Source organism: Rutilus rutilus, assembly GCF_951802725.1.
Source record: "Rutilus rutilus genome assembly, chromosome: 1".
Lineage (NCBI taxonomy): Eukaryota > Metazoa > Chordata > Actinopteri > Cypriniformes > Leuciscidae > Rutilus > Rutilus rutilus.
In genome coordinates, this window is record NC_140209.1 from 5,924,218 (window position 1) to 5,944,722 (window position 20,505).

The 20,505-nt window shown below is 39.1% G+C and overlaps 4 protein-coding genes across 7 annotated transcripts in view; all 4 read right to left on the minus strand.

Moving 5' to 3' along the window:
- Positions 1-2,852: 2,852 nt before the first annotated feature.
- LOC311298414 (extracellular superoxide dismutase [Cu-Zn]-like) lies at positions 2,853-4,673 on the minus strand. 2 transcript variants are annotated; one of them, XM_084421306.1, is made up of 2 exons: positions 4,480-4,673; positions 2,853-3,542 (listed from the first exon to the last, which is right to left on the minus strand). In XM_084421306.1, exon 2 carries the CDS (start codon positions 3,525-3,527, stop codon positions 2,874-2,876), a length of 654 nt encoding a protein of 217 aa, XP_084277432.1. In that variant the 5' UTR covers positions 3,528-3,542; positions 4,480-4,673; the 3' UTR covers positions 2,853-2,873. The 2 variants fall into 2 exon arrangements, with proteins under 2 accessions (XP_084277432.1, XP_084277433.1); XM_084421307.1 differs by having other exon boundaries at positions 4,475-4,574.
- A 4,343-nt stretch (positions 4,674-9,016) lies between these two features.
- LOC311298424 (extracellular superoxide dismutase [Cu-Zn]-like) lies at positions 9,017-10,780 on the minus strand. 2 transcript variants are annotated; one of them, XM_084421325.1, is made up of 2 exons: positions 10,663-10,780; positions 9,017-9,709 (listed from the first exon to the last, which is right to left on the minus strand). In XM_084421325.1, exon 2 carries the CDS (start codon positions 9,692-9,694, stop codon positions 9,038-9,040), a length of 657 nt encoding a protein of 218 aa, XP_084277451.1. In that variant the 5' UTR covers positions 9,695-9,709; positions 10,663-10,780; the 3' UTR covers positions 9,017-9,037. The 2 variants fall into 2 exon arrangements, with proteins under 2 accessions (XP_084277451.1, XP_084277452.1); XM_084421326.1 differs by having other exon boundaries at positions 10,658-10,756.
- Positions 10,781-13,639: 2,859 nt separating this feature from the next.
- Positions 13,640-15,482, minus strand: LOC311298435 (extracellular superoxide dismutase [Cu-Zn]-like). Its single transcript, XM_084421346.1, has 2 exons — positions 15,289-15,482; positions 13,640-14,329 (listed from the first exon to the last, which is right to left on the minus strand). Exon 2 carries the CDS (start codon positions 14,312-14,314, stop codon positions 13,661-13,663), a length of 654 nt encoding a protein of 217 aa, XP_084277472.1. The 5' UTR covers positions 14,315-14,329; positions 15,289-15,482; the 3' UTR covers positions 13,640-13,660.
- Positions 15,483-18,431: 2,949 nt separating this feature from the next.
- LOC311302558 (uncharacterized protein) overlaps positions 18,432-20,505 on the minus strand; it is a 56,658-nt gene continuing 54,584 nt past the window's right edge. For both annotated transcript variants that reach the window (XM_084428541.1, XM_084428542.1), the window contains exon 3: positions 18,432-20,236. In XM_084428541.1, coding sequence (XP_084284667.1) covers positions 20,170-20,236 — 67 coding nt within the window. In that variant the 3' untranslated portion in view covers positions 18,432-20,169. The remainder of the gene's footprint in view (positions 20,237-20,505) is intronic.

A 20,505-nucleotide genomic window follows, 5' to 3' on the forward strand; every position in this document is an offset into this window, starting at 1 on the left:
TCATTCTGTCTGTTCCAGAAGAAGCCCCGTTCAGCTTGTTGACTTCGAGACTGCTGCATCTTTGTAATCCACCTGTACTGGAGAAGTGCCTGCCTCCTCCTCTGCGGGCGAGCGTGGGAACAGTGAGCCGTGTTGGAGTCGCCATACAGTGGGTCCTCCATCTATTTACTCTGTATATGTACCTGACTGATATCCATTCGCCACAAGTTCCGCACCTGTGAAGGAAGGAAGGCCGGAAATCACCTACTTACCAGAGGAGACTTACCGGACCGCTCACTTGCCAACCGCATCCCCACCTGTGGAAGACCTACTTGACCATCCACCTGTTCGCCGTCCATCCACTGCAGGGTCCGCACTGAGGAAGAGGGCGGGAGAGGCCCGGCCGTTGCATCGTTCACCTTCGATCCCTGAGGGCAACAAGGAAGAAGATTTTAGATTAGGATTTCCAATTTGCTTTTACTTCGAAATAAAACTTGTTAAATTTATTCTCTGTCTCCGACTCTTCCCTCTGACACGCTCCTCGAGGTGGTCCTGGTTCAGGGGTGGGCGCAGTCTAGCTTGGCCCATCCCGACCTCTTACAATAACAAAGGTGTAGGTTGATGACGCATAAGCGGAATTATGGAACTTGTCGTCATTGCCAATGAGAGACGGATATCAGAGCCACATGCGAGTCCCGCGGATATAAAGGAATAAGGACATTTCATTCTACCGATCTACCCGCAAGTGCTGAATTAATACTCACAAATACCCCTTTTCCACCAGCATGAACCAGGTGCCAGTTCAGAGCCAGAGCTACAGTATTGCCAGTCCGGAGTTGGTTCGTCTGACGAGCTCTCTAAGATCCGGTTTGCCTTTCCACAAGATCACTGTATACATCTCATGTTGCCCAGCAACGCTAGCGTGGCAGCGCCAAACACAAACACACCAGGCTTGTTCGAAATGGTTCGGCTTCTCGCAGACCGATCGGCTCATGACATCAAAGCACGATGCATCTCGAACAAGCCTTCCATCAACAATGGAGGTCGTTGCGTTACTATTGATGCTCATGGCTTTGCGAACCTACATCGGCATCCAAACACGGCGAATCCAACGTGTCTGTGCAGCTCGCCGTAACTTGCATAGACGGAGATTACAATCAAGCTGCTATTAGCTCGATTAGCTGCTGTTTGAAAAATGGCGGTCACGAGTTTCTGTTCGTCTTGTTGGTCACGGTAACCCCGCCCCCAGCCCCTGACCCAAGCGGTTCTTACTTCTAGACCAGCAATGTTTTGGTGCTACTTAAGAACCACTTTTCCTGGTTCAGAGCTGGTACTTTGGGTGTCGAAAAACAAAGAACCCATTTGAAACTAGCTCTGAACCAGCACCAGCACTGCCTTGGTGGAAAAGGGTTAACAAGTCAGTTTATTTGGTGAATTAAACTTGTGAGGTAACGCAGCGCTGTTTCACTTGGTCTACACTATCACACTAAACTGCATTTGAGTGTGTTGACAGTTATAATGTTATTCTATGCGTTTGTTTGTCTGTATGAGACTAGCAGTAAGCTAGATCAACATTAGAATAACATACAGATCATATTCTAACATTTCATCATGTTGAGCTATATGACAGTTTTATGTACATTTGCTTAACTGTCTAATAAAGTACATGCAAGACGCCTCTGTCAAGTCGAAGTTTACGGCATCTCGAAAACACCACGCCGATATTGATCCTCGTTTTAGTTCTCCTTTTGTCCCAAAGTCTGCTTGCCATGGTCCATAATGTTTGAACGAAAGTGAACATGGACGAGCCATTATTAGAGGTTCAAGCACAAAGTGCTAAAACTTTTGAACTTTTACATTTGGACGGCTACAACAGGGTCATTTAGAAAATGGGCGTGGCAAAATTCACTCGAAAGCCTATAAATCCTAAACGAAAACTCAGAACTTAACGAAAATTGGTGAGCATATGTGAAATACCATTGTAAACAAGCATGCACCATTTTATGGAGATCGGACCATAGGTGGCGCTATAACTGTTAAAAATCTTTGAAAACCATACATTTCCTTTGTTAAATTGGCTGGAAATGGTCTTTTCCATGTATGATGTCAGTGGTTAAATGGTTGCCAAATAAAACTTAATGTCTTTTTATGCATTTGTGCTTAAAGGCCTTAAATGCTTGAACACCGATAAATGCTGCTTGCAGCTTTAATTTAAAATGGGAATTTCTCTGAAATTAAAAATCTTTGGGAACTTTTGGGATACTGCAAGTACACAACTGCAGGAAATATCTCACTTTGCAAGTGATTTTTGGTTATTTTATTACAAAAATCTTACATATTCTAGCTTTAAACACCTTACAAGAAAACCAAGACTTTTTTTGCATTTTGATTCCCTGTTAACTGTACTAACAAACTGTCAGAATAATATACCCATTTGTTGACATTTAGCGAGAAACCTTATAATTTCAAAAATAAAATCTTATGTCAGAGGTTATGTCTACCTTGAACAATAAGGGTGTCCTCCCTTGAGATCTAGCCACACCCTCCAGTGACATATTGCATCAACCTAAACCATTGTATCATTTAAAGAAATAGTGTATCTTTAATTAAAGACCATTGTCATGCTCTGAAAGTGTTAACCCATTGAGCACAGTAAATCAAACTAAACGGCCCAGTTTGCCTGCATTCACCCTACATTTATTTTTAAGAGTGCATTTACTATTGGAAGCTTTGGCCAAAAAGCCTCTGAAAAGACCAAGAAAGAAAACATGGGAATGTTCAGGTTATGAAATATACTTTAATGTAGGACACATACAAAGAATACACAAGGAAAATCATGATTATCCCATTTGAATCTGCCCTTCCACCATATCCGACTCCCTCATCTTTGACTCTCAGTGCCTTCCTCCACATGTTTTCTTGGGGGGCACTTCAGTCTTCTGCCACAGACTTGGAGTAGTAATACCAATCACACCGAGAGCAATTATCGGTCCAGCATTCCCACTGAGTTTACTCTCCTCATCTGAACCCATTCCCAGATCATCCTCCTTCTCATGAACCGCCACCGCACGTCCCAGAATGGAATAAGGCCCAAAGAGCTTGGCGTCTGGAAGCGTCAGGAACTGCCTTATAACTCCTTTCTCGGAAGCAAAGTTGCCCAGGTCTCCAGGATGATGAGGGTGGTCAACACCGTTTGGATTATAATGAGGACCAACAGTGATGCAGCCTTGACTGAGGTCTCCATACTGATGGATGTGCATGGCACGCTCTTGGCGATCGATGGCAGGCAAACCACGGAGGTTGATTTTCACTTCTAAATCTCCATTGGGGAAGACCTGCTTGAAGAGGATTTGCCCAAAGATCTTTGGCTGGTTACGTGGCAAATTAGAGCTGGGAGTTACTTCACAAGTGGCATAGATGGTGTTGTCGAACTCCACGACTTCCGGCTGTGGAGCTTCGGCAGGCAAACACTCCTCCTTGTGGAACTCTCCTCCTTGTATATGCAGCACCAGCAATATCAGAGGGAATATTAGGATGATTTTCTCCATGTTGAACTTTAAAGCCTACAATGAAAAGTGGATTCAGTGAAATCATGCCATTTGGTTTAAGAACGTAATATTTTCGATAAAAGGTCAAAGCTTTGTTGCAGGGAGCTTTGAGAATGGAAGTTGCATTAGGTAAAAATAGCACAACCAGATTAGTTTGCAATGGAAAAACCATACAAGAACCCAGACAGCAACCAGATCCGGCCCACATCTGGGCCGTGTGTAATCCAGGTGTACCAGATGGGGGCCGACACCATGTTGCTGTCTAGAAAACTCTATAATTTTTTAATTGCTATGTACCCTTGTGAAAAAAAAAAAAAAAAAAAAAAGCACTTATTGGTATTGGATGTGTACCTGTAGTATCTTGAAAGTACAATAATTATAAATAAAACTTGCAGATAATAACACTGATGAATTATAAAAAGCCACTTAAGTGTACACACGTACACTTTCATAAGCGTCACACCTGCCAGACAAAGTTCCTATGATACAAACCAATGACATACAGGTGGATGTAATCACACTAAAATGAGTCCAGGCAAAGGTTCATGGAAATGGAAAAGGTCTAGGGAGAAGTGCCCTCTGGTGGCCATGATAGGGCTTCTGCTGGCAGGAGTGACATTAAGTACATGTACACTTTAAAAAAAACAAAACAAAGTAATGCCAAACTAAGAGTTTTACTTTAAAATACATTATGTTTTAAAAATCTTTTTGTTGTGCTTTAAAGTACACTTAATTTGATCTGTTGTAGCCTACATGTTATTCAATATTAAATATAAAGTTAAGATTTTTTGATTCTGATATTTTTCACAAGGACAGGTAAAATAAAAGACAATATCTATACTTTTGCTTAAACTAAACTTTTTTTAGTTGTACTAAATCAAGTCAGTTGATGGAGAAAATGGAATGGAGAAAAAAAAAAAAAGCCTAAAACAGCAAAGGTGCACTACCGTACAGCTGAAAAGTCGTCCTCAATCCGTGTGGAGCCTGAATATTACAGTCACAAAAATACTACAACGCTTAATCCGTGTGCAGTCCTGACCTGGGGTTGAGAGAATGTTCCTTTTGGCTGCTCTTATAGGAACTCATGTTGAGCTACAAGTTAACCATGATAGTCTGTTAGTCACTAATTAAGTTCACCTGTGTTTCATTTAGCTCCCTTTGTTTGCCTGTTTATATATAGCACTCAGTTTATTCAGTTCTTTGTCTTGCATTGCACAATGTGTTCTCCAGTGTTTTGCTCCAGAAGTACTGCTATGGTTTTTTTTTTTTTTTACGATTGCTATGACAGATTTTTCAATACTTTTAACAATTTTCCAAAACTCTTAACACAGTTAGCACTACATCCGTCTATGTAAGCTATACTATTAACACATTTCTCGTTGCTTTAACACAAAATGCATACAATTGGCACAAATTTAAAATGCTTGAACTTCTTTTACAAACAAGCTCAAACAAGACCCAAACAATGGATTTTTACTGCCAAATTTACCGATGCTTTAACAATGTGTGTCAGAACAGATAACACCATGTTCTGAACCTAACAGGCTAAAGTCAAGGTAAACAGCTGTTTATATTGTGAATTGAAACACAAATATATCCCCTGTATTTTATCCTATTGTTACTGAGAAACAATTATGCAATAATATAAATCACAGCTGATTCTCATCTAGGAAACACACTCAGGTGTTGAGTTTCTTTCAATCGCATGACCATATGGTATACGGTAACCGTACATTCTATAAAGCACTCTGAGATGGGTCTTTTTTTATTGAATTTCTGCAGCAAAAGACCTACAGTAAACCCAACAAAACAAAAATGTAGAGAGGCTTCAAAAGAAACTGCAGTGCAAAACACAATCTATGATCAATACAATATACTGTCTGTTGTATAAGGGCAGACCTGACACGTATACAATAATGCAGTTTCTGTAATTCCATCTGATGTTAGTGTTTTTATGACATTGTGCTATGATTGACTAAATCTTCCTGTTGGACGGCTATGTTACATATGTTAGTGTTTTGAAAAATGATTTGATTTTGAGGCATGTTTGCAGTGTTTTGGTAGGCATAGTGTATTATTGTATTTAGAAAATTAGTGTTGGAGTTTAGTTTACAGTGTGTGATTTTGAGCATGAAATTAACTGTTTTGCCAATTGTGTGTTGTAGGTGTGTTGGTGCGTTAAGAGTTTAGGAAAGTTGTTAAAAGTACTGAAAAAACTGTACTTGTCTTTGAAGGCAGAAGTAAACATTTCTGAGGGAATGATTCTTCTATGGCATCGATGTTAAAATCCCCTTTTAGTAGATTGAATGCAGGTAAGGTGGGACACTTGTCATTTAGATAGATACAGTACCTAGATGTTTATTTCTTTTTATTACTTTTGTTAACTTTAAGGTCCGACTTTAATATTTCATTTTGAATACAGTTGATATGTGTTATTTGCAAGGTATATACCAATAAACATTTTGAGATCATGCACTCCAGACAAATTTCTTTTCAGGTAATGTGACCCATCCCTAATTTATCAAAAATGATCCTGGATCTTAAAAACACATGATTTATTAACACATCACACAAACATATTCCACAGCATATTTAACAGACCCAAAAGCACATAGATAGGCTATGATGAGTAATACTCATCAATTCACTCAATGCATGTGTAAAGTTCAAAACAACTAGAACATGTTGTGTTGACATGAAATTTTATGAAATTTGAATAACAGATATCTTAATGAACTCTACAACATATTACAAATGGAACTACAACACATGCAACAACAAATAGGCTAACAAAAATTCAATAAGAGGAACATTTTAAATGGTAACCATATTGTAAAACTTTTTTTCTGTCTGTTTTCTCTAAACACTGTAGATGAACTTAAATTGTGTCCATATTTTAAAGCGTTATATTCTGCATCTACATTTTAATAATAATAATAATAATAATTCGTTACATTTATATAGCGCTTTTCTGGGTACTCAAAGCGCTTTACATGGAAGGGGGAATATCCTCAACCACCACCAATGTGCAGCATCCACCTGGATGATGCGACGGCAGCCATATTGGGCCAGAACGCCCACCACACACCAGCTTACTGGTGGAGAGGAGACACTGATGAAGCCAATCAGTATATGGGGATAATTAGGAGGCCATGATGGACAGAGGCCAAGGGGCAAATTTGGCCAGGATGCCGGGGTTACACCCCTACTCTTTTTCGAAGGACATCCTGGGATTTTTAATGACCACAGAGAGTCAGGACCTCGGTTTAACGTCTCATTGGAAGGATGGTGCTCTTTGACAGTATAGTGTCCCGATCACTACACTGGAGCGTTAGGTCCCACATAGACCATGGGTGAGCACCCCCTGCTGGCCTCACTAACACCTCTTCCAGCAGCAACCTGGTTTTCTCAGGAGGTCTCCCATCCAGGTACTAACCAGGCTTGCTAACCTCTTACAATAACAAAGGTGTAGGTTGATGACGCATAAGCGGAATTATGGAACTTGTCGTCATTGCCAATGAGAGACAGATATCAGAGCCACATGCGAGTCCGGCGGATATAAAGGAATAAGGACATTTCATTCTACCAATCTACCCGCAAGTGCTGAATTAATACTCACAAATACCCCTTTTCCACCAGCATGAACCAGGTGCCAGTTCAGAGCCAGAGCTACAGTATTGCCAGTCCGGAGTTGGTTCGTCTGACGAGCTCTCTAAGATCCGGTTTGCCTTTCCACAAGGTCACTGTATACATCTCATGTTGCCCAGCAATGCTAGCGTGGCAGCGCCAAACACAAACACACCAGGCTTGTTCGAAATGGTTCGGCTTCTCGCAGACCGATCGGCTCATGACATCAAAGCACGATGCATCTCGAACAAGCCTTCCATCACCAATGGAGGTCGTTGCGTTACTATTGATGCTCATGGCTTTGCGAACCTACATCGGCATCCAAACACGGCGAATCCAACGTGTCTGTGCAGCTCGCCGTAACTTGCATAGACGGAGATTACAATCAAGCTGCTATTAGCTCGATTAGCTGCTGTTTGAAAAATGGCGGTCACGAGTTTCTGTTCGTCTTGTTGGTCACGGTAACCCCGCCCCCAGCCCCTGACGCAAGCGGTTCTTACTTCTAGACCAGCAATGTTTTGGTGCTACTTAAGAACCACTTTTCCTGGTTCAGAGCTGGTACTTTGGGTGTCGAAAAACAAAGAACCCATTTGAAACTAGGCTCTAGCTCTGAACCAGCACCAGCACTGCCTTGGTGGAAAAGGGTTAACAAGTCAGTTTATTTGGTGAATTAAACTTGTGAGGTAACGCAGCGCTGTTTCACTTGGTCTACACTATCACACTAAACTGCATTTGAGTGTGTTGAAAGTTATAATGTTATTCTATGCGTTTGTTTGTCTGTATGAGACTAGCAGTAAGCTAGATCAACATTAGAATAACATACAGATCATATTCTAACATTTCATCATGTTGAGCTATATGACAGTTTTATGTACATTTGCTCAACTGTCTAATAAAATACATGCAAGACGCCTCTGTCAAGTCGAAGTTTACGGCATCTCGAAAACACCACGCCGATATTGATCCTCGTTTTAGTTCTCCTTTTGTCCCAAAGTCTGCTTGCCATGGTCCATAATGTTTGAACGAAAGTGAACATGGACAAGCCATTATTAGGGGTTCAAGCACAAAGTGCTAAAACTTTTGAACTTTTACATTTGGACGGCTACAACAGGGTCATTTAGAAAATGGGCGTGGCAAAATTCACTCAAAAGCCTATAAATCCTAAACGAAAACTCAGAACTTAACGAAAATTGGTGAGCATATGTGAAATAACATTGTAAACAAGCATGCACAATTTTATGGAGATCGGACCATAGGTGGTGCTATAACTGTTAAAAATCTTTGAAAACCATATATTTCCTTTGTTAAATTGTCTGGAAATGGTCTTTTCCATGTATGACATCAGTGGTTAAATGGTTGCCAAATAAAACTTAATGTCTTTTTATGCATTTGTGCTTAAAGGCCTTAAATGCTTGAATACCGATAAATGCTGCTTGCAGCTTTAATTTAAAATGGGAATTTCTCTGAAATTAAAAATCTTTGGGAACTTTTGGGATACTGGAAGTACACAACTGCAGGAAATATATCACACTTTGCAAGTGATTTTTGGTTATTTTATTACAAAAATCTTACATATTCTAGCTTTAAACACCTTACAAGAAAACCAAGACTTTTTTTGCATTTTGATTCCCTGTTAACTGTACTAAAAAACTAAACAGCCCACTTTGCCTGCATTCACCCTACATTTATTTTTAAGAGTGCATTTACTATTGGAAGCTTTGGCCAAAAAGCCTCTGAAAAGATCAAGAAAAAAAAACATGGGAATGTTCAGGTTATGAAATATACTTTAATGTAGGACACATACAAAGAATACACAAGGAAAATCATGATTATCCCATTTGAATCTGGCCTTCCACCATATCCGACTCCCTCATCTTTGACTCTCAGTGCCTTCCTCCACATATTTTCTTGGGGGGCACTTCAGTCTTCTGCCACAGACTTGGAGTAGTAATACCAATCACACCGAGAGCAATTATCGGTCCAGCATTCCCACTGAGTTTACTCTCCTCATCTGAACCCATTCCCAGATCATCCTCCTTCTCATGAACCACCACTGCACGTCCCAGAATGGAATAAGGCCCAAAGAGCTTGGCGTCTGGAAGCGTCAGGAACTGCCTTATAACTCCTTTCTCGGAAGCAAAGTTGCCCAGGTCTCCAGGATGATGAGGATGGTCAACGCCGTTTGGATTATAATGAGGACCAACAGTGATGCTGCCTTGACTGAGGTCTCCATACTGATGGATGTGCATGGCACGCTCTTGACGATCGATGGCAGGCAAACCACGGAGGTTGATTTTCACTTCTAAATCTCCATTGGGGAAGACCTGCTTGAAGCGGATTTGCCCAAAGATCTTTGGCTGGTTACGTGGCAAATTGGGGCTGGGAGTTACTTCACAAGTGGCATAGATGGTGTTGTCGAACTCCACGACTTCCGGCTGTGGAGCTTCGGCAGGCAAACAAACTGGAGGTTTGTGGAACTCTCCTCCTTGTATATGCAGCACCAGCAATATCAGAGGGAATATTAGGATGATTTTCTCCATGTTGATCTTTAAAGCCTACAATGAAAAGGGGATTCAGTGAAATCATGCCATTTGGTTTAAAAACGTAATATTTTTGATAAAAGGTCAAAGCTTTGTTGCAGGGAGCTTTGAGAATGGAAGTTGCATTAGGTAAAAATAGCACAACCAGATTAGTTTGCAATGGAAAAACCATACAAGAACCCAGACAACAACCAGATCCGGCCCACATCTGGGCCGTGTGTAATCCATGTGTACCAGATGGGGGCCGACACCATGTTGCGGTCTAGAAAACTATTGAATTTTTGAATTGCTATGTACCCTTGTGAAAATAATAAAATAAAAAATGAGCTTGTTATTGGATGTGTATCTGTAGTATCTTGAAAGTACAATAATAATAATAATAATAATAATAATAATAAATAAAACTTGCAGATAATAACACTGATGAATTATAAAAAGCCACTTAAGTGTACACACGTACACTTTCATAAGCGTCACACCTGCCAGCCAAAGTTCCTATGATACAAACCAATGACATACAGGTGAATGTAATCACACTAAAATGAGTCCAGGCAAAGGTTCATGGAAATGGAAAAGGTCTAGGGAGAAGTGCCCTCTGGTGGCCATGATAGGGCTTCTGCTGGCAGGAGTGACATTAAGTACATGTACACTTTAAAAAAACAAAAAAAAGTAATGCCAAACTAAGAGTTGTACTTTAAAGTACATTATGTTTTAAAAATCTTTTTGTTGTGCTTGAAAGTACACTTAATTTGATCTGTTGTAGCCTACATGTTATTCAATATTAAATATAAAGTTAAGATTTTTTGATTCTGATATTTTTCACAAGGACAGGTAAAATAAAAGACAATATCTATACTTTTGCTTAAACTAAACTTTTTTTAGTTGTACTAAATCAAGTCAGTTGATGGAGAAAATGGAATGGAGAAAAAACAAAACAAGCCTAAAACAGCAAAGGTGCACTACCGTACAGCTGAAAAGTCGTCCTCAATCCGTGTGGAGCCTGAATATTGCAGTCACAAAAATACTACAACCCTTAATCCGTGTGCAGTCCTGACCTGGGGTTGAGAGAATGTTCCTTTTGGCTGCTCTTATAGGAACTCATGTTGAGCTACAAGTTAACCATGATAGTCTGTTAGTCACTAATTAAGTTCACCTGTGTTTCATTTAGCTCCCTTTGTTTGCCTGTTTATATATAGCACTCAGTTTATTCAGTTCTTTGTCTTGCATTGCACAATGTGTTCTCCAGTGTTTTGTGTTTATTAAAAGAAGTACTGCTATAGTTTTTTTTTATGATTGCTATGACAGATTTTTCAATACTTTTAACAATTTTCCAAAACTCTTAACACAGTTAGCACTACATCCGTCTATGTCAGGGTTATTATAGTTTTGCATTTTTCATTAGTTTTTATTTTTATTTCGTTTTGACTTTTTGTTTTCAAATTCAGTTTAGTTTTAATTAGTTTTTAAAGTGGGTTTGCTAGTTTATTTTTTATTTTTTGAAAATGCTTAGTTTTAGTTTATTTTTTATTAGTTTTAGTCTTTTTTTTTGTTGTAATTTGGGTTATTTGTCAGGAGCAAGATTCAAAAAGTTCACCCTATACTAAATTTACCCTATACAGTAGGGTGACCACCATCAAACAAACCAAATGTGGGACGATTATACGTTTGTGTTGGACAATGTTGGACATGTTACCAACACTAAAACATAACCTGAAACTGTTATTTAATGCTTATCTAACTTAATAAAAAAAAACATTTGTATTCTGCCTTTCAGCTGATAAAAATGCTTTGTTCTTTAGTCCCTTCCAGAAAACACCATTATATCACAATGTAACATTACATGTCTTAATTTGACATGTCATTTAAATTCAACATCACTGAGCCCAAAGGCAGCAGCATCATGCAGATAACTATTTTTGAAACAGTTCTGACCAAGTCCAATTAAAATCCAACAAAATAAATAATGAACTAATAAAATATAAAACATTATACATTAGATCATTGACATGTCTTATAAACCAAAAACTTTCATATTTTTTAGAAAGTATGTGAATCAAAACAACCACAGCTGGCAACAAGTTGATAAATTCTGTTAAATTTTTATTTTAATTGACCGAATTATCCATTTGTTTTCTGACAGGGAACACATGGAACGAATCGCCGCTCCACATTTTGATTGACAGCCGTCAAAACCTACTAGTGACCGTGTTTACTCCTTTACTTTCAACCATTGGATAGGATTTAAAAGAAGGCGGTTGTATTTGTAGCCTACTTCTGAGGAAGCGCTGTTAAATATAGGTGAAAAACTATGCCGCAAAAATAATAAAGAAAATGCTTTCTTAAAAAGGCAAAAGAAAGCATGCACGTTTTCTTAATATGATCATTAAAAACCGACAGACTGATGAAAATGCGGGACATTTTCTCAATATGCGACGTGCGGGACAAGGGGTGAAAATGCTGTGCGGTACAACGCAATGCGGGACGGGTGGTCACCCTACATACAGTCAATAGCCTAACAACGTACTCATCTGGATTGAAGCAGCAAACATTCAGTGTAAAAGTGTGCGTTAACAATGTGTGTCAGAACAGATAACACCATGCGGGTTTTGAACATTTGCTCAACTGTCTAATAAAGTACATGCAAGACGTCTCTGTCAAGTCAAAGTTTGCGGGATCTTGAAAACACCACGCCGATATTGATCCTCGTTTTAGTTCTCCTTTTGTCCCAAAGTCTGCTTGCCATGGTCCATAATGTTTGAATGAAACAACTCCATGAGCGTGCCGCTAGACGTAACGCAGTTGTTGCCATGGTTACTATGGCAGTACGAGCGGAAACCAGGGATAACGCGGATATTATGTCATTGACAGGCGACAAGTGAACATGGACGAGCCATTATTAGGGGTTAAAGCACGAAGTGCTAAAACTTTTGCATTTGGACGGCTATAACACGGTCATTTAGAAAATGGGCGTGGCAAAATTCACTCGAAAGCCTATAAATCCTAAACGAAAACTCAGAACTTAATGAAAATTGGTGAGCATATGTGAAATAACATTGTAAACAAGCATGCACAATTTTATGGAGATCGGACCATAGGTGGCGCTATAACTGTTAAAAAAGCTTTGAAAACCATATATTTCCTATGTTAAATTGGCTGGAAATGGTCTTTTCCATGTATGATGTCAGTGGTTAAATGGTTGCCAAATAAAACTTAGTCTTTTTATGCATTTGTGCTTAAAGGCCTTAAATACTTGAACCCCGATAAATGCTGCTTGCAGCTTTGATTTAAAATTGGAATTTCTCTGAAATTAAAAATCTTTGGGAACTTTTGGGATACTGGAAGTACACAACTGCAGGAAATATATCACACTTTGCAAGTGATTTTTGGTTATTACAAAAATCTTACATATTCTAGCTTTAAACACCTTACAAGAAAACCAAGAAATTTTTTTGCATTTTGATTCCCTGTTAACTGTACTAACAAACTATCAGAATAATATACCCATTTGTTGACAATTAGCGAGAAACCTTATAATTTCAAAAATAAAATCTTATGTCAGAGGTTATGTCTACCTTGAACAATAAGGGTGTCCTCCCTTGAGATCTAGCCACACCCTCCAGTGTCATATTGCATCAACCTAAACCATTGTATCATTTAAAGAAATAGTGTATCTTTAATTAAAGGCCATTGTCATGCTCTGAAAGTGTTAACCCATTTAGCACAGTAAATCAAACTAAACGGCCCACTTTGCCTGCATTCACCCTACATTTATTTTTAGGAGTGCATTTACTATTGGAAGCTTTGGCCAAAAAGCCTCTGAAAAGACCAAGAAAAAAAAACATGGGAATGTTCAGGTTATGAAATATACTTTAATGTAGGACACATACAAAGAATACACAAGGAAAATCATGATTATCCCATTTGAATCTGGCCTTCCACCATATCCGACTCCCTCATCTTTGACTCTCAGTGCCTTCCTCCACATATTTTCTTGGGGGGCACTTCAGTCTTCTGCCACAGACTTGGAGTAGTAATACCAATCACACCGAGAGCAATTATCGGTCCAGCATTCCCACTGAGTTTACTCTCCTCATCTGAACCCATTCCCAGATCATCCTCCTTCTCATGAACCGCCACCGCACGTCCCAGAATGGAATAAGGCCCAAAGAGCTTGGCGTCTGGAAGCGTCAGGAACTGCCTTATAACTCCTTTCTCGGAAGCAAAGTTGCCCAGGTCTCCAGGATGATGAGGGTGGTCAACGCCGTTTGGATTATAATGAGGACCAACAGTGATGCAGCCTTGACTGAGGTCTCCATACTGATGGATGTGCATGGCACGCTCTTGGCGATCGATGGCAGGCAAACCACGGAGGTTGATTTTCACTTCTAAATCTCCATTGGGGAAGACCTGCTTGAAGAGGATTTGCCCAAAGATCTTTGGCTGGTTACGTGGCAAATTAGAGCTGGGAGTTACTTCACAAGTGGCATAGATGGTGTTGTCGAACTCCACGACTTCCGGCTGTGGAGCTTCGGCAGGCAAACACTCCTCCTTGTGGAACTCTCCTCCTTGTATATGCAGCACCAGCAATATCAGAGGGAATATTAGGATGATTTTCTCCATGTTGATCTTTAAAGCCTACAATGAAAAGTGGATTCAGTGAAATCATGCCATTTGGTTTAAGAACGTAATATTTTTGATAAAAGGTCAAAGCTTTGTTGCAGGGAGCTTTGAGAATGGAAGTTGCATTAGATAAAAATAGCACAACCAGATTAGTTTGCAATGGAAAAACCATACAAGAACCCAGACAGCAACCAGATCCGGCCCACATCTGGGCCGTGTGTAATCCAGGTGTACCAGATGGGGGCCGACACCATGTTGCGGTCAAGAAAACTCTTGAATTGCTATGTACCCTTGTGAAAATAATAAAATAAAAAATTAGCTTATTGGTATTGGATGTGTATCTGTAGTATCTTGAAAGTACAATAATAATAATAATAATAATAATAATAATAATAATAATAAATAAAACTTGCAGATAATAACACTGATGAATTATAAAAAGCCACTTAAGTGTACACACATACACTTTCATAAGCGTCACACCTGCCAGCCAAAGTTCCTATGATACAAACCAATGACATACAGGTGGATGTAATCACACTAAAATGAGTCCAGGCAAAGGTTCATGGAAATGGAAAAGGTCTAGGGAGAAGTGCCCTCTGGTGGCCATGATAGGGCTTCTGCTGGCAGGAGTGACATTAAGTACATGTACACTTTAAAAAAAAAAAAAAAAAGTAATGCCAAACTAAGAGTTTTACTTTAAAGTACATTATGTTTTAAAAATCTTTTTGTTGTGCTTTAAAGTACACTTAATTTGATCTGTTGTAGCCTACATGTTATTCAATATTAAATATAAAGTTAAGATTTTTTGATTCTGATATTTTTCACAAGGACAGGTAAAATAAAAGACAATATCTATACTTTTGCTTAAACTAAACTTTTTTTAGTTGTACTAAATCAAGTCAGTTGATGGAGAAAATGGAATGAAGAAAAAAACAAAACAAGCCTAAAACAGCACAGGTGCACTACCGTACAGCTGAAAAGTCGTCCTCAATCCGTGTGGAGCCTGAATATTGCAGTCACAAAAATACTACAACGCTTAATCCGTGTGCAGTCCTGACCTGGGGTTGAGAGAATGTTCCTTTTGGCTGCTCTTATAGGAACTCATGTTGAGCTACAAGTTAACCATGATAGTCTGTTAGTCACTAATTAAGTTCACCTGTGTTTCATTTAGCTCCCTTTGTTTGCCTGTTTATATATAGCACTCAGTTTATTCAGTTCTTTGTCTTGCATTGCACAATGTGTTCTCCAGTGTTTTGCTCCAGAAGTACTGCTATAGTTTTTTTTTTATTTTTACGATTGCAGATTACAGATTTTTCAATACTTTTAAAGGGATACTCCACTTTTTTCGGAAATAAGCTCATTTTACATCTCCCCCAGAGTTAAACAGTTGAGTTTTACCGTTTTAGAATCCATTCAGCCGAACTCCGGGTCTGACGGTACCACTTTTAGCATAGCTTAGCACAGATCATTGATTCTGATGAGTCCAGTAGCATTTCTTTCAAAATGACCAAAGAGTTTCAATATTTTTCCTATTTAAACCTTGACTCTTCTGTAGTTAAACCGTGTACTAAGATCGACGGGAAATGAAAAGTTGCGATTTTCTAAGCCTATATGGCTAGGAACTACTCTCATTCCGGCGTAATAATCAAGGAACTGTGCGGCTGTACCATGAGTGCAGCAGGCGTAATGATATGACGCAGCGCCTGAAAATAGTCCCCAGCTCGGTAACTTCTTCCAACGTGACCGGGACTAAGTTTGTCTAACCTATTAGACCTATTTTCAGGCGCTGCGTCATATCATTACGCCTGCTGCACTCATGGTACAGCCGCACAGTTCCTTGATTATTACGCTGGAATGAGAGTAGTTCCTAGTCATATAGGCTTAGAAAATCGCAACTTTTCATTTTCCGTCGATCTTAGCACACGGTTTAACTACAGAAGAGTCAAGTTTTTAATAGAAAAAATATTGAAACTCTTTGGTCATTTTGAAAGAAATGCTACTGGACTCATCAGAATCAATGATCTGTGCTAAGCTATGCTAAAAGTGGTACCGTCAGACCCGGAGTTCGGCTGAATGGATTCTAAAACGGTAAAACTCAACTGTTTAACTCTGGGGGAGATGTAAAATGAGCATATTTCCGAAAAAAGTGGAGTATCCCTTTAACAATTTTCCAAAACTCTTAACACAGTTAGCACTACATCCGTCTATGAAAGCTATACTATTAACACATTTCTCGTTGCTACTTCTTGCATCAGGTGTGTGGAAAAAAAATGGATTTTTACTGCCAAATTTACCGATGCTTTAACAATGTGTGTCAGAACAGATAACACCATGTTCTGAACCTAACAGGCTAAAGTCAAGGTAAACAGCTGTTTATATTGTGAATTGAAACACAAATATATCCCCTGTATTTTATCCTATTGTTACTGAGAAACAATTATGCAATAATATAAATCACAGCTGATTCCCATCTAGGAAACACACTCAGGTGTTGAGTTTCTTTCAATCGCATGACCATATGGTATACGGTAACCGTACATTCTATAAAGCACTCTGAGATGGGTCTTTTTTTATTGAATTTCTGCAGCAAAAGACCTACAGTAAACCCAACAAAACAAAAATGTAGAGAGGCTTCAAAAGAAACTGCAGTGCAAAACACAATCTATGATCAATACAATATACTGTCTGTTGTATAAGGGCAGACCTGACACGTATACAATAATGCAGTTTCTGTAATTCCATCTGATGTTAGTGTTTTTATGACATTGTGCTATGATTGACTAAATCTTCCTGTTGGACGGCTATGTTATTTGATTTTGAGACATGTTTGCAGTGTTTTGGTAGGCATAGTGTATTAGGCCCCATTTACACGATGGTAAAACGCAGATATTTCCCTGCGTTTTGGCCTGTCATTTACACGAAAACGCCGTTTTTATCCCAGAAAACGATTATTTCTAAAAACTCCGGCCAAAGTGGAGATTTCTGAAAACGCCGGTTATGTGTTGCCGTGTCAACTGGGAGAAACTGGGTTTTAGGTTCTCAAACGTCACATTATGCGCCAGAAAATGCTTACGTCATGTGAGCGCCCTATGTTTAGAGTTTGATTGGCTACTATTTGATCATGGACGCTGTTAAAGTGGTACTCATTTTTACTTTTGTGCAAACGCTTTTGGCCTGTTTGCATTTGCTTCGCTGTCTGTCCGCACAAACGAATCTCGCGCCATGTCTGTTGTTTTGAAAGGAACTGGAAGTCGCTCTTGCTATTCGTTGTTGTCGATTTTGAGGATTCTGATTGGCTTGCATGGCTTTATCCTTCTCCCTACACTGCCGCCCATAGGTTTGGCATAATTATGATGTTGCTCGATGGCGTATTTATGCGGGTTGATGTAAACGACAACTTTTTTTGAAACGATGTGCACGATGTTATTTTTGAAAACGGAGGGGGAGAAATATTAGTTTCTCTAAATACCCGGCTATGTGTAAATGTGGCCTTATTGTATTTAGAAAATTAGTGTTGGAGTTTAGTTTACAGTGTGTGATTTTGAGCATGAAATTAACTGTTTTGCCAATTGTGTGTTGTAGGTGTGTTGGTGTGTTAAGAGTTTAGGAAAGTTGTTAAAAGTATTGAAAGAATTGTCATAGCGATTGTAAAAAACTGTAATACCATCTATATTAGGGCACAGTGCATTGCAAATATTTTCATAGAACTCACTGGTTCTTGGTCAATGGAGAAGATGCCTCAGTGCACTAGTGAAAATGTTGGTGTTGTAGTGATTTATAGTCTATATTAGTATTAATTTAGTTTTTGGTCACACTAAGGCAAGTGTGAGAGTTTCAGATGATTCCTTCCTTTATTACAGGGCACCAACTGAGGAATTTCACCTTGACAATGAAGAACAATCATGGAAGATTGTTGAAAGAATTAGAATTATATACATTATAGGAAGTTCATCATCTGATCAATCTGAAGGATTTAGTGAGATTCTGGTGAGCTTGTAGAGCCTCTGATTACCAACACAAGAGTGACACAGTTGCAATAAAAATGTATTTATTAAAAAAATATATATATATATACACATGAGAGAAATATCACACTCACTAAATACTACAAAGGAAAATGACTAAACTACTATGAAAATTGAATCAATAATCAAACAGAAACTACAAACTACACAACTGGATGATAACAATGAATTCCAAGTAGATGAGCAACGGATTGGATGAAGCAATGAATGTACAATGAATACAGATAACATGTCTAATGTTTATATCTGTATATGCTGACCCTAGATACAGTCTATACACAAATATCAATCTAATATAACAACAACCTAATGCCAAGGCCTTTGGGAAGATGTTTCTCAGTCTCAGTGCGGCTCTGTAACTGGTGGAAAGCGATCCAGTTTTCCCCCACTGCGAGCGGAAAGATACCAGTGGAAGACGTAGCCCATTGCCGGTCTGATCACCCGACCATGTGACACATAAATATAAGCTAACCTTCCAGTTGGGAAGGCGAATACTAATTCCCGCCTTCCTACTTCCTCCTGCCTCACAGTGAGACAAACTGGGTCGTTGCATTCCAAGTGTCCATCCATCACGTCCCACCTTTCCACCATCTGGAGCTTGTGGATTTGTCCCAAAATACACAGTTAAATGAAAGAGTGTCTATAGAACCTTGGAAATGCTTTATTTCCTTTCCAAACCTTTCTCAAAGTCCTTGCGGCAGCGTTCTGAACTCGTAGAGTCCAAACTTGATGTAAATTGGTTGAGGTATCACCCAGATGTCTGTTTCTGTGTTAGTGGGTGAGATTACATTGGCTGTTATTCCAGGTGCAGTTTCCACTGTGAGCGCACAGTTCCCTGGATGAATGAGGAGATATGTAGGACATGTACCTTACCGTTTTCTGTCCCTTTTTATGGTTTAAACCAATGTTTAAAGATGTTCTTTTTCTTAGGGCCTTTCTTTGTTCCTACTGTTGTAACAACTGAGACAAATCACAATTATTTGTTATATTTAACTCACTCTGGGACATATCGTCCCATCCCCCCCAACAAAGGAAAGAAGATTCTCGGTTACCCTGACTACGGTCAGATAAGTTGGTTTTATTGCTGTTAAGAATGTGGTCAGGGCCCCTGTCATTAGAACCTACAGACCTTAAAACAGACTTCCCTTGCATTCATTTATCTACGAACTGATCTATAAATGAGCATGCATCCCAGGACACTGTGTGTTATAATTTACTGTCTTGTGTAATGTTTTGAATACCATTGTTTTGATACTGTGTATTTTATAATAGAACCAACGATCAATGTAACCTCAACCCATACCATGTTTGGGCTCTATAAATTAGTACTTGGAAGATTGAAATGATCGTGTATATGACATGTTGATAACTGCGTAACATATTAGTATTACAAGAATCTTTCATAGTTTCCAGCACTGAAACACACAGTGACGTTGTGTGAAAGTCTCACTAATGACACTGATTTATGGCGTGGATGTATGATCCAGTCTGGCATGAGCTGTCATCTTCAGCTTAAACGAGCCGTGCAATTCCCTCACTGAAAGCAGTTATATGATCATCCTTATGTTCCTTTCAGTGTTTAAAGTTGTGTGCGTCCAGAGATAAAGTGAGTATTGTAAATTTCACTGTTACTCAAGCTGAGTTGATAAGTGGTTTACTGAAATGAGATGTTAAAAGAGCGATGACACAAAATGGATGCTAATGTGAAGTATAGCAGTATTTGAGTTCTCATCCAGTACAGTATAATCATGTAAGATGTGATTTCAGAGTGAAAGCCTGAGCCGCTTCTTCCCAGTGTGAACTCTCATGTGAATCTTCAGACTTGATTTACACTGAGGGCAGGAGACAGATTTTTTGGCTTCTGTTTTTCCTTTCTTGTTCACGTCCATCAGGTCTAAAAACAAAAAACATTATATCATGTGAGATTTCAAATGAGAGACAAATATGAAATGAAAAGTTAAGCTCAAAGTCAAGATCACTGATGAGTTCAATAGTCATTTTAATCCCATCAAATCTGGTCAACAACTGCTGAGCCGGTTATGATCTATTTTAATGCCATGAAGATGATTTGTGTTATAAGTCACTAGTTTGGTCATGACACTCTAGATCAGTGTTCTTCAACCCTGCTCCTGAAGGACCCCCAGCACTGCACGTTTTCTTTCT

What these genes read in the sequence shown, in the direction of transcription:
- LOC311298414 (XM_084421306.1), bottom strand. Translation starts at nt 3,527, where the DNA reads ATGGAGAAAATCATCCTAATATTCCCTCTGATATTGCTGGTGCTGCAT.
- LOC311298424 (XM_084421325.1), bottom strand. Translation starts at nt 9,694, where the DNA reads ATGGAGAAAATCATCCTAATATTCCCTCTGATATTGCTGGTGCTGCAT.
- LOC311298435 (XM_084421346.1), bottom strand. Translation starts at nt 14,314, where the DNA reads ATGGAGAAAATCATCCTAATATTCCCTCTGATATTGCTGGTGCTGCAT.